The 21057-nt window shown below is 47.0% G+C and overlaps 1 protein-coding gene across 4 annotated transcripts in view; it reads left to right on the top strand.

The window, feature by feature from the left end:
• Nucleotides 1-3245: 3245 nt before the first annotated feature.
• The window catches only part of LOC137534569 (uncharacterized), a 29992-nt gene continuing 12180 nt past the window's right edge, over nt 3246-21057 (top strand). For 2 of the 4 annotated variants that reach the window (XM_068256127.1, XM_068256130.1), the window contains exons 1-2: nt 3246-3318; nt 12235-12334. In XM_068256127.1, the coding sequence (XP_068112228.1) occupies nt 12278-12334 (57 nt within the window). In that variant the 5' untranslated portion in view covers nt 3246-3318; nt 12235-12277. Of the gene's footprint in view, nt 3319-3473; nt 3497-5245; nt 5305-12234; nt 12335-21057 lie in introns of those variants that run through there. The other 2 variants (XM_068256129.1, XM_068256128.1) reach the window with 2 other exon arrangements.

Consider the following 21057-nt stretch of genomic DNA (forward strand, 5'->3'; position numbering starts at 1 on the left):
TATTCATAAGGGAAACATTCTCTCAATACATACACGTGCACTGAATACATACACACACATGCTCTGTATACATACATAGGCAGATCACATCATGCACTATATACATACACACATCATATATATATATATTATATTATACATACATACATACATACACAGATCACATCACATCACACACACAGTCTGTGTATACATACATATTCTCTATATACATACATTCGTACATACATACACACGCAGATCACATCACACACTATATACATACACACATTCTCTACATATACACACATGCGCAGATCACATCTCTCACACTATATATATATATATATATATATATATATATATATATATATATATATATATATATATATATATATATATGCATATATACACACACATGCTTTGTATACACACAGATCCCAGAGACACACACTCCATACATACACATCACGTCACACACATGCCATACATACATGCCATACATACACGCTGTCTGCATCCATACAAACATAACAGTGACAGCACCTCTCACAGTTACAGCATCTCTCCTGTCCTAGCTGCACGTGTCTGTCTCTCCCTCTCTCTGGCCCTCTGAAGTCTGTGGGAGGAGGAGGGGGGAGGAGACATTCCTCTCCTCTACACTGAAGTCTAAAGCTGGCCACTAATGGTCCAATTTCTAGCGAAAAATCTTTCGGACGATCAGAAATTCTGATCGGATTGGTTGTAAATAATCTCCATTGGTGGACACAATCGATTATGAATGAGTGAAAAAAATGTCGCCCGAATGAATTTTCGCCGAACGAAAATTTGGATTTTCTTGGTGGTCATGATAGATAGGAAGCAAAGATTGGTTAGTTGATGGTGTAGTGAACGATTTTTCGGCCAATCAGAATTTCTGATCGCTCAAACGATTTTTCGCTAGACATTGGACAGTTAATGGCCACCTTAAGCGGCTCAGAGTCCCGTAGTCTGCTGACAGGGAGCTGCTCATTAAACAGGAGGGAGGGGGAGAACAGCCTGTAGCCTCATCCCAGCTGTTAGAAGTATTGTAACAGACCAGGCGTCTCCCCCTCTGCTCTTGTGGGACAGTCTGTCCAAATTACCGGGCAGATACATTGCCGGTAAAAACATATTTCCGGCAGCGGCTTTTTAATTAATTTTCCAGCTGGGCCAGGGGAATACCTGCAGGTGGCAACCCTAGCACCCGCTACCTGCACCCGACCCGCTTTCTGGTGAATTTGATACCCGCAACCCGACCCGCAGAACCGCTACCTGCACCCGACCCGTGACCCGCAGGCCCGCTACCCCGCTTTTTTACATTTTCTTTCAAAGTGCACATTGGAAGTAATATTGAGCTGTAAAGTTAATAAAACCTATTGTTATACACAAACCGAAGCAAAAGAAGTTTTACATGCTTGCTTTCACTACCCGCGACCCAGACCCGCAGACCGCTACCCGCAACCCTACCCACACCTGCAACTCGCTACCCGCACCCGACCCGCACCCGCAGCTTAAATCAATTCGGGTACCCGAACCCGACCCGCATTTCGGGTTACCAGCGGGTACCCGACCTGCTGCAGGCCTCTACCCAGGGCCGGGCCAAGGCAGAGGCTGAAGAGGCTCCAGCCTCAGGGCGCAGTGTAGGAGGGGGCGCACAATTCATTCCGCTGTCATTCCCAATTTTGTTTGAAGCACAAAGAAATAAGAAAAGGGCATACATAGCAGTGACTGCAAGCCAGATAACTAGAGATTAAGGTGTTGGGGATGTTGGGGGCCCTGTGGCGCCTCTTAGCAGTGTTGCCAACTCATCCCTTTAAAGAGATACTGAAGCGAAAAAAAAATGATGATATTATGATTTGTATGTGTAGTACAGTTAAGAAATAAAACATTAAGATCAGATACATCAGTCTAATTGTTTCCTGTACAGGAAGAGTTAAGAAACTCCAGTTGTTATCTCTATGCAAACAAGCCATTAACTCTCCGACCAAGTTTAGTCGTGGAGAGGGCTGTTATCTGACTTTTATTATCTCAACTGTTTTCTTTTTCTCTGCTAGAGGAGAGGTCATTAGTGCACAGACTGCTCTGAAAGACTCATTTTGAATGCTGAATGTTGTGTAATCTGCACATATTATAGAATGATGCAATGTTAGAAAAAACACTATATACCTGAAAATAAAAATATGAGAATATTTTCTTTGCTGCTAATCTTCTAGTAATTATTCATAGTACACAACCAATTCACTATATCATATTTTCTTTTTTCGCTTCAGTGTCTCTTTAAATACGGACGCTTATGAATTATACATGTCTTGTGGCTAGTTAGATGCAGTTTAGGCACTGATTATCTGTGAGAAGCACCAGAACCTGTATAACTTATATGTGTCAGTATTTAAAGGGATGAGTTGGCAACCCTGCCTCTTAGTCTAATAGCAATTAGTGTGTGACGGCTGGGGTGGGAGGGATGGAGGGGCGCACTTTGCTGTCTCAGCCTTGGGTGCTGAAGGACCTTGTCCCGGCTCTGCCTCTACCTCAGAGGGTCTCGAGCAGTGGTGGTGGTCTCGAGCAGTGGCGATGGTCCGGAGGACGTGGGATATCTCTAGAAGATTCTGGGGTTTCCCTCTTCTCAGATATGTATCCAACTTTTTATTTTAAAATTGTTTTGGCTTTGTTTTAAATCATAATCACTGTACACAGATTCTAACCAGTGGTGTAGCTAAGGAGCTGTGGGCCCCGGTGCAAGTTTTACATGGGGCCCCCCAAGCACTCTATACATAACAATTGATACGGCGCACCAAAACCTGCCAAGGACAACTCCAGTGTCAGAGTTGCAAGAAGGGTATGGGGAACTATTTGTTAGTGATCACTACTATTCAAAGCATCTATAGAAGTGATTATTACCAGCACAGGACCAATAGAGAGCTAATACTGTGATAGAGGGTGGACCCTTCGGGGCCCCTTTGGTCCAAGGACCCCGATGCGGTAGCTACCTCTGCACCCCCTATTGCTACGCCCCTGATTCTAACATTGTCTGTCTCCTCTATCCCACTTCTAATGCGATCCATAAATTCTAGAACTCCTACTGCATACAACATTTTATGTGGCCGCCATTTTGCCAGAGTCCATGCTTGAGACAGTGCTGGAAGCAGTTCGCTCTCTAGTGGATGATGGAATGAATGGGACGCCCAGTGTACAGAGAACGAAGCAATATTCCAGCAGGGTGATTCTCCAGCCAATCAGGTAGCAGGAGGCGGGGCTGGCAGTGTTTCCGCTTCTGCTGTAGAGATCGGGATTCGCTTCATTGACTTGAGCAGTGATCAGGTAAATAGGCAACATTCCTGCGCTGCTGTCCCCATTGCCCAGCACAGGGGAGCCTCCAGGCATCCAAAGACATTAAACACGAGGCAGAGGGACTTGTGCATGTGACTTACTATATCATATGCGTATCACCCAGGATGCCTGGAGACAATTCTTGCGTTATATTCATTTTACATTACATGTAATGCAGAATAATGTTAACATTTTATTGAAAGGGGAGAAGCCTGTAGAGGCTGGTCACTGTATATACACCACCTATAGGCAAGAGAGCATACAAAGTTTTGTCTCTCTGTGTTCATTCTATAATATGCAGAAGAGGCTACAAGTCCCACAATGCATTGCAGGAGTCTTACAGCCACAGTCATGACTCATAAAGGCAAATGCATTGTGGGACTTGTAGTTCCTTAACAGCTGGAGGGCCAAGTTTGCCCATGCCTGCTATAGACACTGATCATACTGTATGTAGAAGATATCTGAACATGTTGCATATAACATAGATGTCTATGGTCCGGTATTAGCCATGGAGAGCATCAAAAGGCATAACAACGAAAGTTGTTACATGATACCTTTAATTCTCTGCAATCTTTTAAAACTTTAAGTTTCTTCTTCATGCATGTGTCAGAACTGGTCCCTTCTTGTCCAGTTTACAGTCTCTCACCCTGATCCCTGATGGTCCAGTCTGCAGTCTGTCATCCTGGTCCCTGCCTATCTAGTCTGCAGTCTGTGATCCTGGTCCCTGCCTAGCTAGTCTGCAGTCTGTGATCCTGGTCCCTGCCTAGCTAGTCTGCAGTCTGTGATCCTGGTCCCTGCCTATCTAGTCTGCAGTCTGTGATCCTGGTCCCTGCCTAGCTAGTCTGCAGTCTGTGATCCTGGTCCCTGCCTAGCTAGTCGGCAGTCTGTGATCCTGGTCACTGCCTAGCTAGTTGGCAGTCTGTCATCCTGGTCCCTGCCTATCTAGTCTGTGATCCTGGTCCCTGCCTAGCTAGTCTGCAGTCTGTGATCCTGGTGCTGCCTATCTAGTCGGCAGTCTGTCATCCTGGTCCCTGCTTATCTAGTCGGCAGTCTGTCATCCTGGTCCCTGCCTATCTAGTCTGCAGTCTGTGATCCTGGTCCCTGCCTAGCTAGTCTGCAGTCTGTCATCCTGGTCCCTGCCTAGCTAGTCGGCAGTCTGTCATCCTGGTCCCTGCCTATCTAGTCGGCAGTCTGTCATCCTGGTCCCTGCCTATCTAGTCGGCAGTCTGTCATCCTGGTCCCTGCCTATCTAGTCGGCAGTTTGTCATCCTGGTCCCTGCCTATCTAGTCGGCAGTCTGTCATCCTGGTCCCTGCCTATCTAGTCGGCAGTCTGTCATCCTGGTCCCTGCCTATCTAGTCGGCAGTCTGTCATCCTGGTCCCTGCCTATCTAGTCGGCAGTTTGTCATCCTGACTCTGAACCAGTTCTGAAACATGCCAGAATAAGAAACTAAAGGGGCCCATAGACTAGTCAATTTCAGCCATTGATCGATCAATTGATTTTATAGAATCGATCAATCGATTTGAAAAATTGGATCTATCTGACGGGATGGAAAATGTAGGTTTATCTGCTGCTGGTAGCAGATCGATTGCCCATAGAGTTGCATTGGATCTAATAGTGCAATAATGCATTTAGATCGATTCTCAATAAATTTCCAATAGATTTCATTCTTTTTTCACATTAGAAATTTTTATTGATTTTTGAGATAAAGGTGGTACACTTATATCAAAACATTTGAAATATAAACCAACATTCTGTACATATATAAAAGATACGTGGATAGTGACAGTCATATGAGCCAAATTTGGTTATCCTCATTGCACAAAAAACCTAAATGTACTTTTCAGAGGACAGGTAGATCCATAAAAAAGGTTCGAGCTGACTGCTCGCATATCCATCGTTTTCAGAAAGAGAATAGGAGAGAAATTGAGAAAGGAGAGGAGTGAAGCAAGTCATCAACATAGAGATAAAAGAACAGTAAGTGCAGTATTAAAGTCACTAATCTTATGGTCTAAGCTTGCCAATCACCTGTTTGTAATCATCCGAATCTTTAAATAGGAACCAGCAAGCCCAGGTATGAACAAATTGGTCAGCTTTGTCTTGTGAAGATAGAATAATTTCTTCCATCTGGGCAATGCCATCCACCCTCGCCCACCACTGGGCCACAGAGGGGGCTGCAGGGTCTTTCCAAAGTAAGGGAATTAATGCTCTGGCAGCATTGAGAAGATGGGGTACAATCGTTTTTTTGTACGACCTATGTGGAGTTGGGCAGCAGTGGAGCAATAAAGCTTCAGGAGAGAAGGGCAGTTCTATTGAAGAGATTGCCACTGTCCATTTGTGGACCTTTTTCCAGTAGGAGGAAAGGTGAGGACAAGACCAAAAAATGTGCAGTAAGTTTGCTTTGGGGGCATTACACCTCCAGCATGTGTCTGGAATCTCTGGGGCAAATTTACTGAGAAGAGCAGGCGTTCTATACCAAAAAGTAAGGATTTTAAACCCTTGTTCTTGGGTTGATACATTGAGAGTGGACTTGTGGGTCAGTAAGGTGATGGAATTCCATTGCTCCTCTGACAGGGGTTTCCCCAAAGCCTCCTCCCATTTTGCCTGGTAGGGGAGGGTGGACGGCATGCCCATAGTGACCAACAAATCATATAGTAGTGAAATGGTGTGTCTGTGGGGTCCAGGTTGCATCAAAGATTGCTCAAGGGGAGTTAACGGTCTGCTTGCCCCACATTTGTGTTTTGGATCTCTCAAAAAGCTACTAATTTGAAGGTAAGCCCAAAAGGGGAATTTGCCTGAGGTCATTGCTTGACTGACAGTGGATATGTCCTTGATTTCCTTGTTATGTACAAAATCTCTAAGTCTGGGGATGTTAGATGAAGCCCAGTTGTGGGCAAAAGACGAGAACTGCCCTGGTGGGAATGCTGGGTTGTCTCTGACTGGTGTTAAAGGGCCAATGAGGGAAGATCCCTCCTTTTTAGAAAACAGGTTTCTAAAGACCCTAGTGGAGGCTAGGATAAAGGGGTGGGATTGTTCACATATTTTAACCCTTGGGCCATTGATCCATGGCAGGGCCTGCAAAGAGACTGGGGAGAATGTTCTTTCAATGGCGACCCATTGTTTAGTCGAGTTGGGGTTGCACCATTCGAAAAGTCTGCTGAGGACAGCCGCCTGGTGGTACGTCATCAAATCTGGGAGCCCCGCTCCCCCCTGAATTTTAGGGAGCTTAAGGATGCTATGGCGTAGTCGTGGGGTTTTATTGCCCCAGATAAATGCCGAAATCTTAGCTTGAAGAGATTTCAAAAATGGTTTGGTAAGAGCAATAGGAAGAACTTGGCAGACATATAAAAATTTTGGGAGTAGAGTCATCTTTACTGATGCTATCCGTCCAAACCATGACAGGTATGGTTTGTTCCCCCACGCAGCGATCTCAGCAGACAGTTTGGAGTGCAGGGGTTCAAAGTTTAATTTGAAAATAAGGTTAAGATCTCTAGGGATGTAAACCCCAAGGTATTTAATGGCCTGGCTGGCCCAGCGAAAAGGGAAGGCATTTTTACATTGGCCAAAAGAGTTTGGGGGCAGAGAGATATTCATTGCTTCTGATTTTTGAAAATTTATTTTGAAGTTGGATAGGATTTGGAATTCTTTAAAACGGTTCATAAGGGTGGGCAGAGAGATTGCTGGATTGGTTATGAAAAATAAAAGGTCGTCCGCAAAGGCTGCAACCTTGAACTCCCCCTGAGCAACCCTAACACCACCAATATCCGGGTCTTGCCTAATCATGTTCAGGAAGGGTTCCAGGGTGATTATGAAGAGGAGGGGGGATAGGGGGCACCCCTGCCTTGTGCCATTGGCAATCTCAAATGGGTCTGAGAGGAAGCCGTTAACCTTTACCCTTGCAGAGGGTTTGAAATAGAGAGAATGAAGCCAGTGTAGGAATTGAGGGCGAATCCCCAGGCCCCTAAGTACCGAAAACATGTAATCCCAGGCAATCCGATCAAAAGCTTTTTCCGCGTCTGTTGAAAGCAACATGCCTGGGATTCCATGTCTTCTGAGGTAGGCTATGAGCCCCACCGCTTTCATAGTGTTGTCTTTTCCTTCTCTGTCTGGAACAAAACCTGACTGATCTAGGTGTATTAGACTTGGAATGAATTCAATGAGACGGTTGGCTAAAATTTTTGCAAAAAGCTTTGCGTCCACATTGAGCAGTGATATGGGGCGGTAACTTGAACATTGCCCAGGATCCTTCCCCTCTTTAGGAATGACGGCTATGTGGGCACTCAGAAAGTGAATAGAAGGGTTAGTGTCTTGGTCTATGTCATTGAATGCATCAACAAAGCGTCTAGCTAGTATTCGTTTAAAGAGTTTGTAGTAGGCGACCGTGAAGCCGTCAGGGCCTGGGGATTTGCCTGGTTGCATAGTTTTTAGAGCACCCCAGAATTCCTCTTTAGTGATAGGGGCTTCCAGGCTGACTGCGTCTTCCTCAGAGAGCTTCTTTAAGCCAAACTTAGTAACAAAATCAGATAATATGGATTCCCTGTGAGGTGTGGTAAGAGAAGGGTTATAGGCAGGAGGGAGATTGTAAAGATCTTTGTAGTATTTACGAAATTCCTCTGCAATCTTGTCAGTTGAGTGAAGCTTACTTTGAGGCGTTGGGCAAATAACTTTAACTCGTGTCTGGGCTGACTGCTTACGAAGGGCCCTTGCAAGCAATCTCCCACATTTGTTGCCTGCTTCATAAAACACCTTTCTCGTCATCAAGAACTTACGTTTAGCAATAATATTAAGCTCGGAAAGTAATGAAGATCTGACTTGGGTAAGCTCTTGAAGGGTTTGGGCCGCTAACGTCTGCTTGTGGGCTACCTCCAACTTCTTGATTTGAGACATAAATCCCTCTATTCTGGCATTTCGCTCCTTTTTAAGTCTGGAGCCCAGACTGATAAGGTGACCCCTCAGCACTGGTTTGTGGGCTTCCCATAAGACCATTTTGCTGGGTGCAGTGGCAGCGTTTAGATTAAAGTATGATTTGATTTCTTGCGCTATACCTGGCTGGTGTTCCAGATTAGTAAGGAGGTATGGGTTTAGACGCCAGTTCCACGAATTGTGAATTGTGTCTGGTAGTTGCAGAGTTAGGAAAATCGGATTGTGGTCAGTGAAAGTTTTGACTCCTATCTCAGCAGATTTCAAGAGAGGAAGATCCCTTTGTTGCAAAAAGAAGTAGTCAATACGGGTGTGTTTATTATGTAAACCCGAGAAAAACGTGTAGTCTTTGACTGTGGGATGGGATAGCCTCCAGACATCTAACAGTGTCAGGTCATCCAACTTGTTTCTAATAAAACGCAAGTGTTTGTAAGGGATGGATGATGAGCCATTAGAAGTGTCAAGTAATGGCTCCAAAGAAATATTGAGGTCACCACCAACAATTAGAATGCCTTCCTGAAATTGTTGTAGATCGTTGAGTACTTTAGCAAGGAAGGAAGGTTGTTTCTGGTTGGGCGCATACAAGTTGGCTAAGGTGACACTTCTATTCCCAGCCTTCCCTTTAAGAAAAAGGAATCTTCCCTCTGAGTCTACCTTGGTTTCACTGACCTCCAATTCCAGAGACTTGTGGACTATAATAGCCACTCCTTTCTTTTTGCCCTCAGGGGCTGTAGCATGGAAGATTTGTGTGTATCTATGATTCTTAATTGCGGGTATATAGTTTTGCTTAAGGTGGGTTTCCTGAAGGAAACCTATCTGCACCTTTTCTTTTTGGAGGAAGCCCAACAAGTGTGACCTCTTCTCAGGGGTATTCAGCCCATTTACATTGATAGACACAAATCTCCATTCCAGGGGGATTGGACGTGTAGCATCTATGTGGATTGGCATATGCTCAGACATATTCAATATCTCTTTTAAGGACCTAGGGCCTCTACAGAGAAAAGTAAGAGGGAGGGGAGAGAGAAACAAAGAAGGAAAAATAAAAGAGTGAGAGGAGAGAGTAGCTAAGCTAGAGAGCTCAAGAAACGAGAAAAAGCCACCACACAGGGAAGTCCTAGAAGAAGATCCCTGTGGAGAATCTATGGAGGTGTTTAGTGGTGTTGATCAATGTCAACTTGGGGGGAATTGAGGTCAGCAGAGGAGATTAAATGGGTCACAACAGGTTTGTACTCACTCCCCCCCGGCCACCTATATCACGAACTATAACAAAAGATTAATCAGACCAGGTTCCTTGTCCCAAGCCACCCCCAAGGACGGCAGGAACCCCTAAACAGGATCAACTTTTTAAACATATTAAACACATTATTTAGTAACCAACTTCGCTTTCGACAAAGTACACTCAGGGGAAATTAAGGCACTTGCATGAAGAGCATGAAGAACATATCAGCCTTTAACAGAATCCGCCCCAGGAGAACGACCAGGGGGGGAGACGTCCCGCCATGTCCGACCCATAAAACTGGGCCAAGGACAATTGGCGCGACATCCCCCCAGCCGTCGATCCCCTAACTTCCAACCCTCCTCCCCCACAACTCCAGGTGCTTTTTTTTGTGATCCCAAGGGACGTAGAGTAAATGTTAAACTAAAACTTAAATATAACATTTGTGTGCTGATATATAATGATAATAACAAGCAAGGCCTGGCGTTTCTGCATACTACAGGCTGTCTTTTAGCCACATTACACTTAGAGAGGGTGAGGCTAGGGGGTCACATCAGAATCCCGTTCTGTGGCACTGACTTTCAACGGGGGGTCAATATGTGGGCGAGTGAGGGAGAGGGGGGCCCCCAAGGGGAGTCTTCTGCAAGAAAAAGAGGGGTAATTCAGGTATCTTAAGCAAGTCTAAGTTCACTTATCCATCTTGTGTCTTCTGCGTGTAGAACGGCATCGGGAGTCTTCAGAGGAGGAAGAGGAATTAGATTTAGATCTCTTGGGTGCCTGTGGGCTCACATTAGTACTTGCGAAGAAAGAGTCTCTTTCCTTGTAAATCTCTTCTGGCAGAAGGAAGTCTGCGTACCATTCTGGCACCTCCGGGCACTGGATTCCAAGAACCTGGCAGAAAGCATAGAGTTCATCCGGGAATCTAAGAGTTGCCGCTTTGTTGCCCACCGATGCCACAAGCGCAAAGGGGAACTTCCAGCGATATTGAATTTTCTTGTCCTGAAGGATCTTCAGCAGTGGTTTTAGTGCCCGTCTATTAGTTAAGGTAATCGGGGATAGGTCTTGGTAAATCCCAACAGATGTTTCATTGAAGATTATGTCCTCTTGGTTTCTCGCAGCTCGCATTATGGATTCTTTGAGGGGGAAAGATTGCAGACAACAAATAACATCTCTGGGTGCGTCATTATCACTTCCCCTCGGTTTCAGGGCTCTGTGCGCTCTCACAAAATCTATGTGTTCCTCTTTAGGTTTCTCCAAGACCCCATTAAAGATGGCCGTCAGGGCTGGGACGATGTCGTTAGGTGAAACCGTCTCAGGCAGGCCTTTCACCCTAATGTTGCATCTCCTCCCCCTGTTGTCCAAGTCCTCAATCTGCCGGTTAGCTTCTATGAGTTTGGCGTTGTGCATGCAAATAGCTCTGGCTGCTGCGTTTGAGGTTCGGGCCTGGTATCTGCTCTCTCTTTCCAGCCCGTCCACACGTCCTGCAATGGCCGCCATCTCCTCCCTGATTTCTAGAGTGGCTGCAGCTAGCGCGGACTTAATCTCCGTTGCTAAGTCTCTCATGTCCCTTACCGTGAGGGAGCGGTTGAGAAGATCCTCTGTGGGGGGGTCCTCTGCTCGGGAGCTGGACTCGGAGCCTGGTCCCGGAGCGGGCGCCATCTTGGGTGTAGGCCGCGGTGCGCAGTGGACAGTCGGATCAGTTCCAGGTCAGCGTTCGGGTGGTCCGATGTGGGTAGAGCCAGCTCCAGGGGCTGTCCGGGGTGGCTAGAATTGCAAGTGTCTAGTCCGGTTGGTCTGTAGAGGCAGCGAAGGTGACCGTTGGGGGAGAGTCAGAGCGGAGCTCTAGCAATGTGCGTCCATTCTTCTCCGGCGCTAAGCCACGCCCCAGATTTCATTCTTAAATCTATTGGAAATCTGTTCCTAGTGTGTGGCTCACATCAGATAGATTCCTGTCAGATTCGACTTGACAGGCATCTGACAGAAATCTATCTGATGGCTCTCATCCTGGCCCCTGATGGTCCAGTCGGTAGTCACTCCAGCAGATCCTGTGCCACACTGCGAGGTTCCCCTTCTGTTCTTTCCATCACTGGTGGGGGCCATTCCGGAGCTCACAGCCTGGTGGCCACTAGTGGCAAAGTCCATCAACAGTGCCAGGATCAGCAGAACCCTGACACATATAATCTTACCTAGGTCACATTAATCTGCTACTGGCTGCCACAACATCACCTTATGATATTTCCATTTGCCTATTGTTACTATCCCTTTACCTGTTAGATTGTAAGTTGGAATGAGCAGGTCTCTCTCTCCTACTGTGCTCCAGTATTGCTGTGTTACTTGTTTACTTATCTTTCGCCAAACCTCCATCTGACCTGTTCTGTTATGTATTTTCTGTATCCCATCATTATTTACACACCTATATGTTCTATGTATCGTCTACTGTACAGTGCCACACTCACCATATACTGTATACAGTAAATCGCTAATAATGTAAAGAATGCACAGGAGCCTTTGGATGCTTGTAACATTGTATAGATTGTGGAGTATCCTATAGTCTGGTTCCATGGTGTACACTACATAGAATGCAGAGAAGCATATACTGCACAGTAGACACTTGTCCTGTTATATGGAAAGTGGAGTCACATTGAGATTTAATTGTGTTTTCTGTTTCCTGTTTGGACATTAATAATGGTCAGCCAATACTTTTTTACATTCTTTATAATTTCTTACATTTTTATTTTGCATTTTAAAATTAACGGGTTCCTTAATTTCAGGCCGCAGTCCGCAGGACTGTCTGGTCGTCATTGATCCTGCAAAATGGAGGATGATCAGAGCCAGCAGGAGGAGCACAGCATGTCCTCTCTGGACCTGCAGGTCAGTGGCATTCCAAATTTCCATTATAGATTCAAAGATAATGTTACACTTAGGCTACTTGCACACCAAGACGTTGCGTTAGGTGCTACGTTAAGGTCGCATAACGTGCACCTAATGCAACGCATGGTGGTGCGGGAGAGGACGGTAGAGTGAGCCGCGTTAGGCGGCTCTATCCGCTTAAGGTCTCCCAGAGTGGCGCTGATTGGCCGGCGGGACCACGTGATGCGGAGCTAGACACTCCACATCACGTGGTCCCGCCGGCCAATCAGCGGCCGCCAGTGCAGTGAATATTAAGTAGCCATGTGCGCGGCTACTGTAGCAGCATCTCCCTGCCTCCTCTCACCCCCCACTGCGCATGTGCAAACAGTCTAACGCGGATATAGCCGCTCTAACGCCGTAGCATGCTGCACTTTCCGAACAACGTGCAGCGTTACATGTAACGCAACGTGGGCTGTGTGAACAGCCCACTTGTGTTACATTGCTGTGCCTTGGGGGAGCGTTACAGTGTCTTAGTGTGTAAGCAGCCTTAAGGTGGCCACACACGATACAATAAAATGATCCGATTTTACGGTAATTCGATAAAAACGATCGGATCTCCCGGAAAAAATCGAAATCTTTTTTTCCATTTGACTGAAAAATCCGATCGGATTTCCTGTTTTCTTCGATTTTTATCGATCCGGAATGCCAGATATTTTTCTTCAATCTTTCTAAAGATTGTATGGTGTGTGTTAAATTGCCAATTTATTGATATGCACACCCTAGCAATTTTGTCAGAGTATCCAATCATTTTTATCATAATTGGGGAAAAATTTAACATAAGTGTGTGGTACATTGGTCATATTTTTGAAATGTTACAATCAGTCAGAAAAATTGATTGCAATTCTTAAATTGAACAGATATTTAAAAAATTGTATGGTGTGTGGCTACCTTAAAGAGAATCTGTATTGTTAAAATCGCACAAAAGTAAACATACCAGTGCGTTAGGGGACATCTCCTATTACCCTCTGTCACAATTTCGCCGCTCCTCGCCGCATTAAAAGTGTTTAAAAACAGTTTTAAAAAGTTTGTTTATAAACAAACAAAATGGCCACCAAAACAGGAAGTAGATTGATGTACAGTATGTCCACACATAGAAAATACATCCATACACAAGCAGGCTGTATACAGCCATCCTTTTGAATCTCAAGAGATCATTTGTGTGTTTCTTTCCCCCTGCAGCTATCTTCCACTGAAGTGTCAGGCTATTTCTTCCTGCAGAGTGCAGACAGCTCTGCCTGTATGTAATTCCTCAGTATGTGAAAGCCCAGCCAGCTCAGAGGAGGATTTATCCAGCTTGTAAAAGATAATAGAACAGAGAGAAGCTGCACTAATCTAAATAATACACAGGCAGGGTGCAGAGAGGGGCATGGATGGGGGAGTTCATAGCAGAACCACAACACTGAAGAACTTGGCAGCCTTCCAGACACAGGCCGACAAGTCTGACAAGAGAGAGATAAGTTGATTTATTACAGAGATGGTGATAGTAGAACGTGCTGCAGTAAGCCAGAACACATTAGAATAGCTTTTGGAACATGTAGGATGATAAAAAACAGGATGCAATTTTTGTTACGGAGTCTCTTTAAGGCTGCTTTCACAGTAATGAATCAAAAGACCGCACTCACGTCAGTGGGTATGCTGGTGCCGGGCCCCAAGGCCATCAAATACTGTCGTCATAAAGGAGTCCGCACACAGACTTATCGGAGCAATCACCACAAATTTATTGTCCCATCACATGTATATAGATACACAGTCTGACCTGCATAGGCCGACGATCGTTTCGGGGCCACTCAGGGTCCCCTTTATCAAGGCGGGTAGCAGAAAAGACATATACACCTTATCAGTGCAAAGAAATCACAATAAATACCCCCAAACACAAATCCCCAACTCCGCCCGTGGGCGTGTACATCCATCAAAAAAACGTTTCACATTTGAATTACACAAACTATGTTCTATCATTGGGCTTCCTCACCTGTCCGTCAGTCCGCCCTGCCCTGCTCCCAGACTCCACAGGTCCACATCAGAGTTCACCTCACAGCACTACACCTCCGTGCGTAGGGTGGGCGTGGCCGATGATCACTCAGTGGACCAATCCACCGTTCAGGCACCATCCACCAATCAGAGTGCCAGTGCGTCATGCGTCATTAATACGCATAGACGCATTGTCACATGGCGTACGTAAGTACGCCATAACACGTGCATGCGTACAACCCAGCCGCCAAAGGCAGTCTCCAAGGGGCGTATAACTATGACGTCGCACGCAGCCATCATGTGGGTATATGCATAATGGGGACGGCGCACCGCGTTTCACGCGCATGCGTAAACTCCGCATTCTGTTGCCATGGTGGCAGACTGAAACATTAAATGCAGTCCCATACTACCACAGTATGTAACCGCACCACAACCTATTGTCCCTCTGACGGGCATGTAGAGCCCTAGAGCAGGCGGGCTGTATACTACACAGGTAAAACTAATTCAAACCACTGCCCAAACAGCATCATATTGCAAAGACATACATATTCATATTCAGGGATATAAAGGATATGCTGCAGGGGGCATCCGATAACCCTTGAAGTGCACGTGACAACCCCTATGAAACATAAACATAAACATGAAACATATGTAATCATAAAAACATTTAAAAACAACCTGTTGCAAAAGAAATAGTTATATAACACATTATCGCTCACCCAGAAAGCATGCCAGCCCATTGTTGCTGTTAAGGCCATTAGGCTTCACAGTATTCAATGTAAAAATCCAAAACGCTTCCCTTTGTAGCAAACGTTTTTTTCCGATCCCCCCCTCTCCTAGGGGCCATTACCTGTTCAATAGCCATCCCCCTTAGGCCGTACATGCTATGTCCTGCCTCTAGAAAATGCGCTGCCACTGGTTTGGTGGCATCTGGTTTTCTACCCTTCTCCTCTGCCTCAAGTGCCATTTTAATGTCACTGCGGTGCTTCTGAAATCGCTTCTTGAACGGCCCCGTGGTCTTACCCACATAGGCCAGGCCACAAGGGCACTTCAAGAGATACACAACGAAGTCAGAATCACAGTTAAGATATTGTTTGATACTGTACTTCTGGCAAGTATGGGGATGTACAAAGTACCCTCCAGTATTTAGTGCTGTACATACATTGCACTTAAAGCACTTAAAACACCCAGTTTTCTGAGACAACACCACTTGGGGTTTGGCATATTTCTGCCAGGGATCGGCCTCCACCAATCTGGTTCTGAGATTGGGACATGACCTGTAGGAATGCAGAGGTTTTTTCTTAACCAAATTTGGGAGGGATTCATCCGCCGTCAATATGGGTAAGTGAGTCTCGACAATGCGCTGTCAGTGTTCTCCCCAGGGCCAATCAGGGGGGCGGGCCGCCCGGCTGTTTTTAAACCCCACCCGCCTGTTGTCATTGGCCCACCTAGCTAGGAAAAAAAACAGCCAAAGCAGAAGCGTCCGACCGCGCTACACTACATCATGCCGACAGCTGCAGTCTGCATGCACGCCTTCTGCCCTCCTAGTCAGTCCTCTGGCTCCCCTCATCTCTACCTCCGTCTGTAGCCTGCATTATTATGCAGATAGGCAGCAGTGGGTGTGGCCGCGGGCAGGCTGCAGGGGCTCGCCTATCACGGATTCTGTCTGGCATTCTTTCTCTAGGCTCCGGTGAAACTTTTAGAGCTGCCAGGCTTCCTTACGTTGAAAACAGGCCTGTGTAACAGCTCAGCCAATCGCTGCGCTCTTAGCATGGCTTGGGGAGTAGCTTATGCAGTGCTGTGCTGTGACACACGTGGAGGCAGCTGGCGGCAAATGATAGATCAAGGAGGGAGCCGGGGCACCGCGCACGGAACAGCCAGGCAGAGAGAAGCAGCTACAAATACAGGTTAGCTTAATGTGAAGTCTGCCTGGCTGGAATGTTAGGAATTTCTTTTCACTTAAGCTAAGTACCCACGGGGGTACAATTGTAGCTGTCGCCGCACACGGGAGCGTGTGCGCGACAGTTCGGCGGCAGTTCGGCGACAGCTCGTCGCCAAATCCCTCTGCATCCACACGGCAGCAGAGGGATTAGCGATGCGGCGGAAGCTGTCGCCGAGTTTCCTCCCCCCCGCCGGAAGCTCCGTGTGGTGTGTGTGGGTAGCTGTCGCTAGCCCGCATACACATGCGGGGCTAGCGACAGTTCCGGCGAGGTTGCGGCGACGACTGTAGCCGGCGATTGAACATGTCAATCGCCTGGCGACAGCTCCGACGGGCGACGGTTCGGGGCGCGCGCGTCATACACACGGACGAACCGTCGCCGCAACACGCGCGTGCCACGTGGTTGCGGCGACGGCCGTACCCCGTGTGTATGAGCCTTTACTGAGTGGTTGCGCTGGCAGTGTGGATTCACACCCCTTCCCCCTCCCTCCCCCTTACTCCTCAAGATGACCCGGTGTGTGTGGATTGCAGATCTCGGAGTCTCCCAGACAGGACACTGGCCAGCTGCATACCGAGGGGACTCTGCTTGTCCTGTCACAAGGCTTTGTTACATAGCCTGATAGCAGTGTGCAGGTGATCATCTGAGATAACATACGTGGTGGCTGTCACCTGTGTGTTTTTTTATTAATCCAGCTTTTTGCTGCCTATTTTGGATCAATATCTATGATCATTTATGATAATTGAATTACCCCTGCCATCAGGTAACTGACTATCCACAGAAGAGCTTACAATCTAATTCATGCCTTTATGCCACTTACTCTCCAGGAAGGATCTTACCATCTAGTCCCTGCTGTTCTGTCACTAACTATCCACAGAGGATCTTACCATCTAATCCCTGCTGTGATGACACTAACTATCCACAAACTATTTTACAATCTAATCGCTGCCGTTGTGTCCCTAATGGTTGGTACACACAATGAGATTTTCTGGCAGATTTACTGCCAGATCGATAATTTCCAGCATGTTCTATCTGATTTCCAATCGATTTTTCATTCAATCCTAGGGAAAATTGGGCATGTTGGAAATAATTGATCTGGCAGTAAATCTGCCAGAACATCGCATGGTGTGTACCAGGCATAACTATCCACAGAGGAGTTTACAATCTGATCCCAGCCATTATGTCACTAACTACAAACAGAGAAGCTTACAATCTAATCCCTGCTGTGATGTCACTAACTATCCATAGAGGACCTTACAATCTAATCCCTGCTGTGATGTCACTAACTATCCACAGAGGAGTTTGCAATCTAAACCCTACCGTAATGTTACTAACTGTACTCAGAAGATCTTACAATCTAATCTTTACCGTCAATCATGTTGCTGGGGGAACCTGAGCACCATCATCTGAAACAATTTCTCCCTAATGCCTGGTACACATGATGCAATTTTCTGACAGATTTACCATCAGATCGACTATTTCCAACACGTCCAATCTGATTTCTGATCAAATTTCTGCTCTGTTTCTCATAGAAGTGAACGGAAAATCGATTGAAAATCAGATTTAACAAGTTGCAAATAATCGATCTGACAGTAAATCTGTCAGAAAATTGCATTGTGTGTACCTAGCAGGTACATCGGCTTGTCTCCTCCTCCACCTATGCTGTAAGCAGAGTTGCACTGGTCCGGCATTCCCCTGTCACACCCCACCCGGCTACTTTTTCATGCCACCCGGCTGGAAAAAATTCCTGGGGAGAACACTGGCTGTATTCCCTTAGCTGCACGACTGTACGTCTGCACAAAGGGAATTCCCGTCTCCCTGTTACGGTCCCGTCGGTCCAATCCTCGCCATCTGTCCTCTGCCCTCCTCAAGGCCATCTCAAGAACATCCTCAGGATAGCCCCTCTCCTTGAACCTGCGTGTCATCAGAGAAACCTGGGCCACCCGATCGGACGTATCATTGCAAATGCGCAGCACCCTAAGGTACTGAGACACCGGCAATGAATTTTTTAGGTGTTCAGGATGAAAGCTTTCATACCTCAACAAGCTATTGCGATCGGTGGGCTTCTGATACAAGGTCGTGCGAAAACCCCAGTCCTCAATGATGACACGCACGTCCAGAAACGTAACACTCGTCGGGGACCATTCAGGATTAAACACAATACCACTGGTTAGGCTGTTCAAAAACTCAATAAATGCCCGCAGGGCACTCTCATCACCTCTCCAGACCAGGAAGATGTCGTCAATGAACCTCAGCCACTTGACGACACCCTCCCGGAATGGTACACTGGGAAAAATCATGGTCTCTTCAAGAAAACCCACAAATAGATTTGCGAATGCGGGGGCTGCCGAGCTTCCCATGGCAGTTCCCCTGCATTGTCTGAACCACATGTTTTCAAACCTAAAACAGTTGTTTTCCAAGATCAACTCAAGACAACTCAAAACAAACTCGGTGGGCAGACATTCATGCTGAACATCAGGTTCCAATCCCTTGGTCAGGAAATGTCTAATAGCAACAAGACCCTCCTGATTAGGAATACACGTGTACAAGGAGGAAATATCCATTGTACACAAGTATACATGCCCACCCACATTTCACAGTAAGACGTTACAGGCGCACGTTAGTGCAGCCTGTAATGCATCCCAACTCACAGCAATGATTAATCAATGGGCTGTTCACAGTGCCCACGTTGCGTTACATTGTAACGCAGCACGTAAGTTGAAAGCGCTGCATGCTGTGCGTTATGCGTTAGACTGTGCGCACATGCTCAGTAATGTTGGAGGAGGTGGTCTTCCCTCCTCGGCCAGGCACATGGTTAATTAATATTCACTGCACTTTTTGACGTGTGCAGTGTTTACTTCCTGGAGCGGCCGCTCTGTGCGGCGATTGGCTGGCGGGACCACGTGATGCCGCATGCGTCCAAGAGTACGCATCACGGCATCACGGACGCCAGAGTGAGCTGCACAACGCGGCTCACTCTGACGTCCACATCGAAGAGCACCAGGCCTTGCGTAAGGGGCACGTTATGCGACCATAACGTCCCCTAAAACACAATGTCTTGGTGTGAAAGTAGCCTAAGTCAGTGTTTTTCAAACAGTGTTCCGCGGCACACTAGTGTGCCGCGGAACGTTGCCTGGTGTGCCGTCCTCTTCTCCCCCTCCCGCCCGTCCCCGCGGCCGCCGCTGTTATTACCTTAGCAGCGGCCGCTCTCCCCTCTCCAGCGCATGTGTTTATTCTAGCAGCGTATCTCCGGCTGCTCTGTGTGATGCGGAAGGAGGCAGGGCTCGGTAACCATAGTAACGGCGATACATATCACCGTTACAGGAAGCTGCTGCCCTGCTTCCTTCCGCATCACACAGAGCAGCCGGAGATACATGCGCCGGAGAGGGGAGAGCGGCAGCTGTTAAGGTAATAACAGCGGCGGCCGCGGGGACAGGTGGGAGGGCACTATACTGGCTATACTGGGGCGCTATACTGGGGCACTATTCTGGCTATACTGGGGCACTATACTAGCTATACTGGGGCACTATACTGGCTATACTGGGGGGCTATACTGGGGCACTATACTAGCTATACTGGGGGGCTATACTGGGGCACTATGCTGGCTATACTGGGGCACTATACTAGCTATACTGGGGCACTATACTGGCTATACTGGGGCACTATACTGGCTATACTGGGGCACTATACTAGCTATACTGGGGCACTATACTGGGCACTATACTGGCTATACTGGGGCACTATACTAGCTATACTGGGGGGCTATACTGGGGCACTATACTAGCTATACTGGGGGGCTATACTGGGGCACTATGCTGGCTATACTGGGGCACTATGCTGGCTATACTGGGGCACTATACTGGCTATACTGGGGCACTATACTGGCTATACTGGGGCACTATACTAGCTATACTGGGGCACTATACTGGCTATACTGGGGCACTATACTGGCTATACTGGGGCACTATACTGGCTATACTGGGGCACTATACTAGCTATACTGGGGCACTATACTAGCTATACTGGGGGGCTATACTGTGGCACTATACTGGGGCACTATACTAGCTATACTGGGGGGCTATACTGGGGCACTATACTAGCTATACTGGGGCACTATACTGGCTATACTGGGGCACTATACTGGCTATACTGGGGCACTATACTAGCTATACTAGGGCACTATACTGGGCACTATACTAGCTATACTGGGGCACTATACTGGGGCACTATACTGGGGGGCTATACTGGGGCACTATACTAGATATACTGGGGCACTATACTGGGGCACTATGCTGGCTATACTGGGGCACTATACTAGCTATACTGGGGCACTATACTGGCTATACTGGGGCACTATACTGGCTATACTGGGGCACTATACTGGCTATACTGGGGCACTATACTAGCTATACTGGGGCACTATACTGGGCACTATACTGGCTATACTGGGGCACTATACTAGCTATACTGGGGCACTATACTAGCTATACTGGGGGGCTATACTGGGGCACTATGCTGGCTATACTGGGGCACTATGCTGGCTATACTGGGGCACTATACTGGCTATACTGGGGCACTATACTGGCTATACTGGGGCACTATACTGGCTATACTGGGGCACTATACTAGCTATACTGGGGCACTATACTGGCTATACTGGGGCACTATACTGGCTATACTGGGGCACTATACTAGCTATACTGGGGCACTATACTAGCTATACTGGGGGGCTATACTGTGGCACTATACTGGGGCACTATACTAGCTATACTGGGGGGC

This window comes from Hyperolius riggenbachi, chromosome 10 (assembly GCF_040937935.1).
Source record: "Hyperolius riggenbachi isolate aHypRig1 chromosome 10, aHypRig1.pri, whole genome shotgun sequence".
NCBI classification, from domain to species: domain Eukaryota; kingdom Metazoa; phylum Chordata; class Amphibia; order Anura; family Hyperoliidae; genus Hyperolius; species Hyperolius riggenbachi.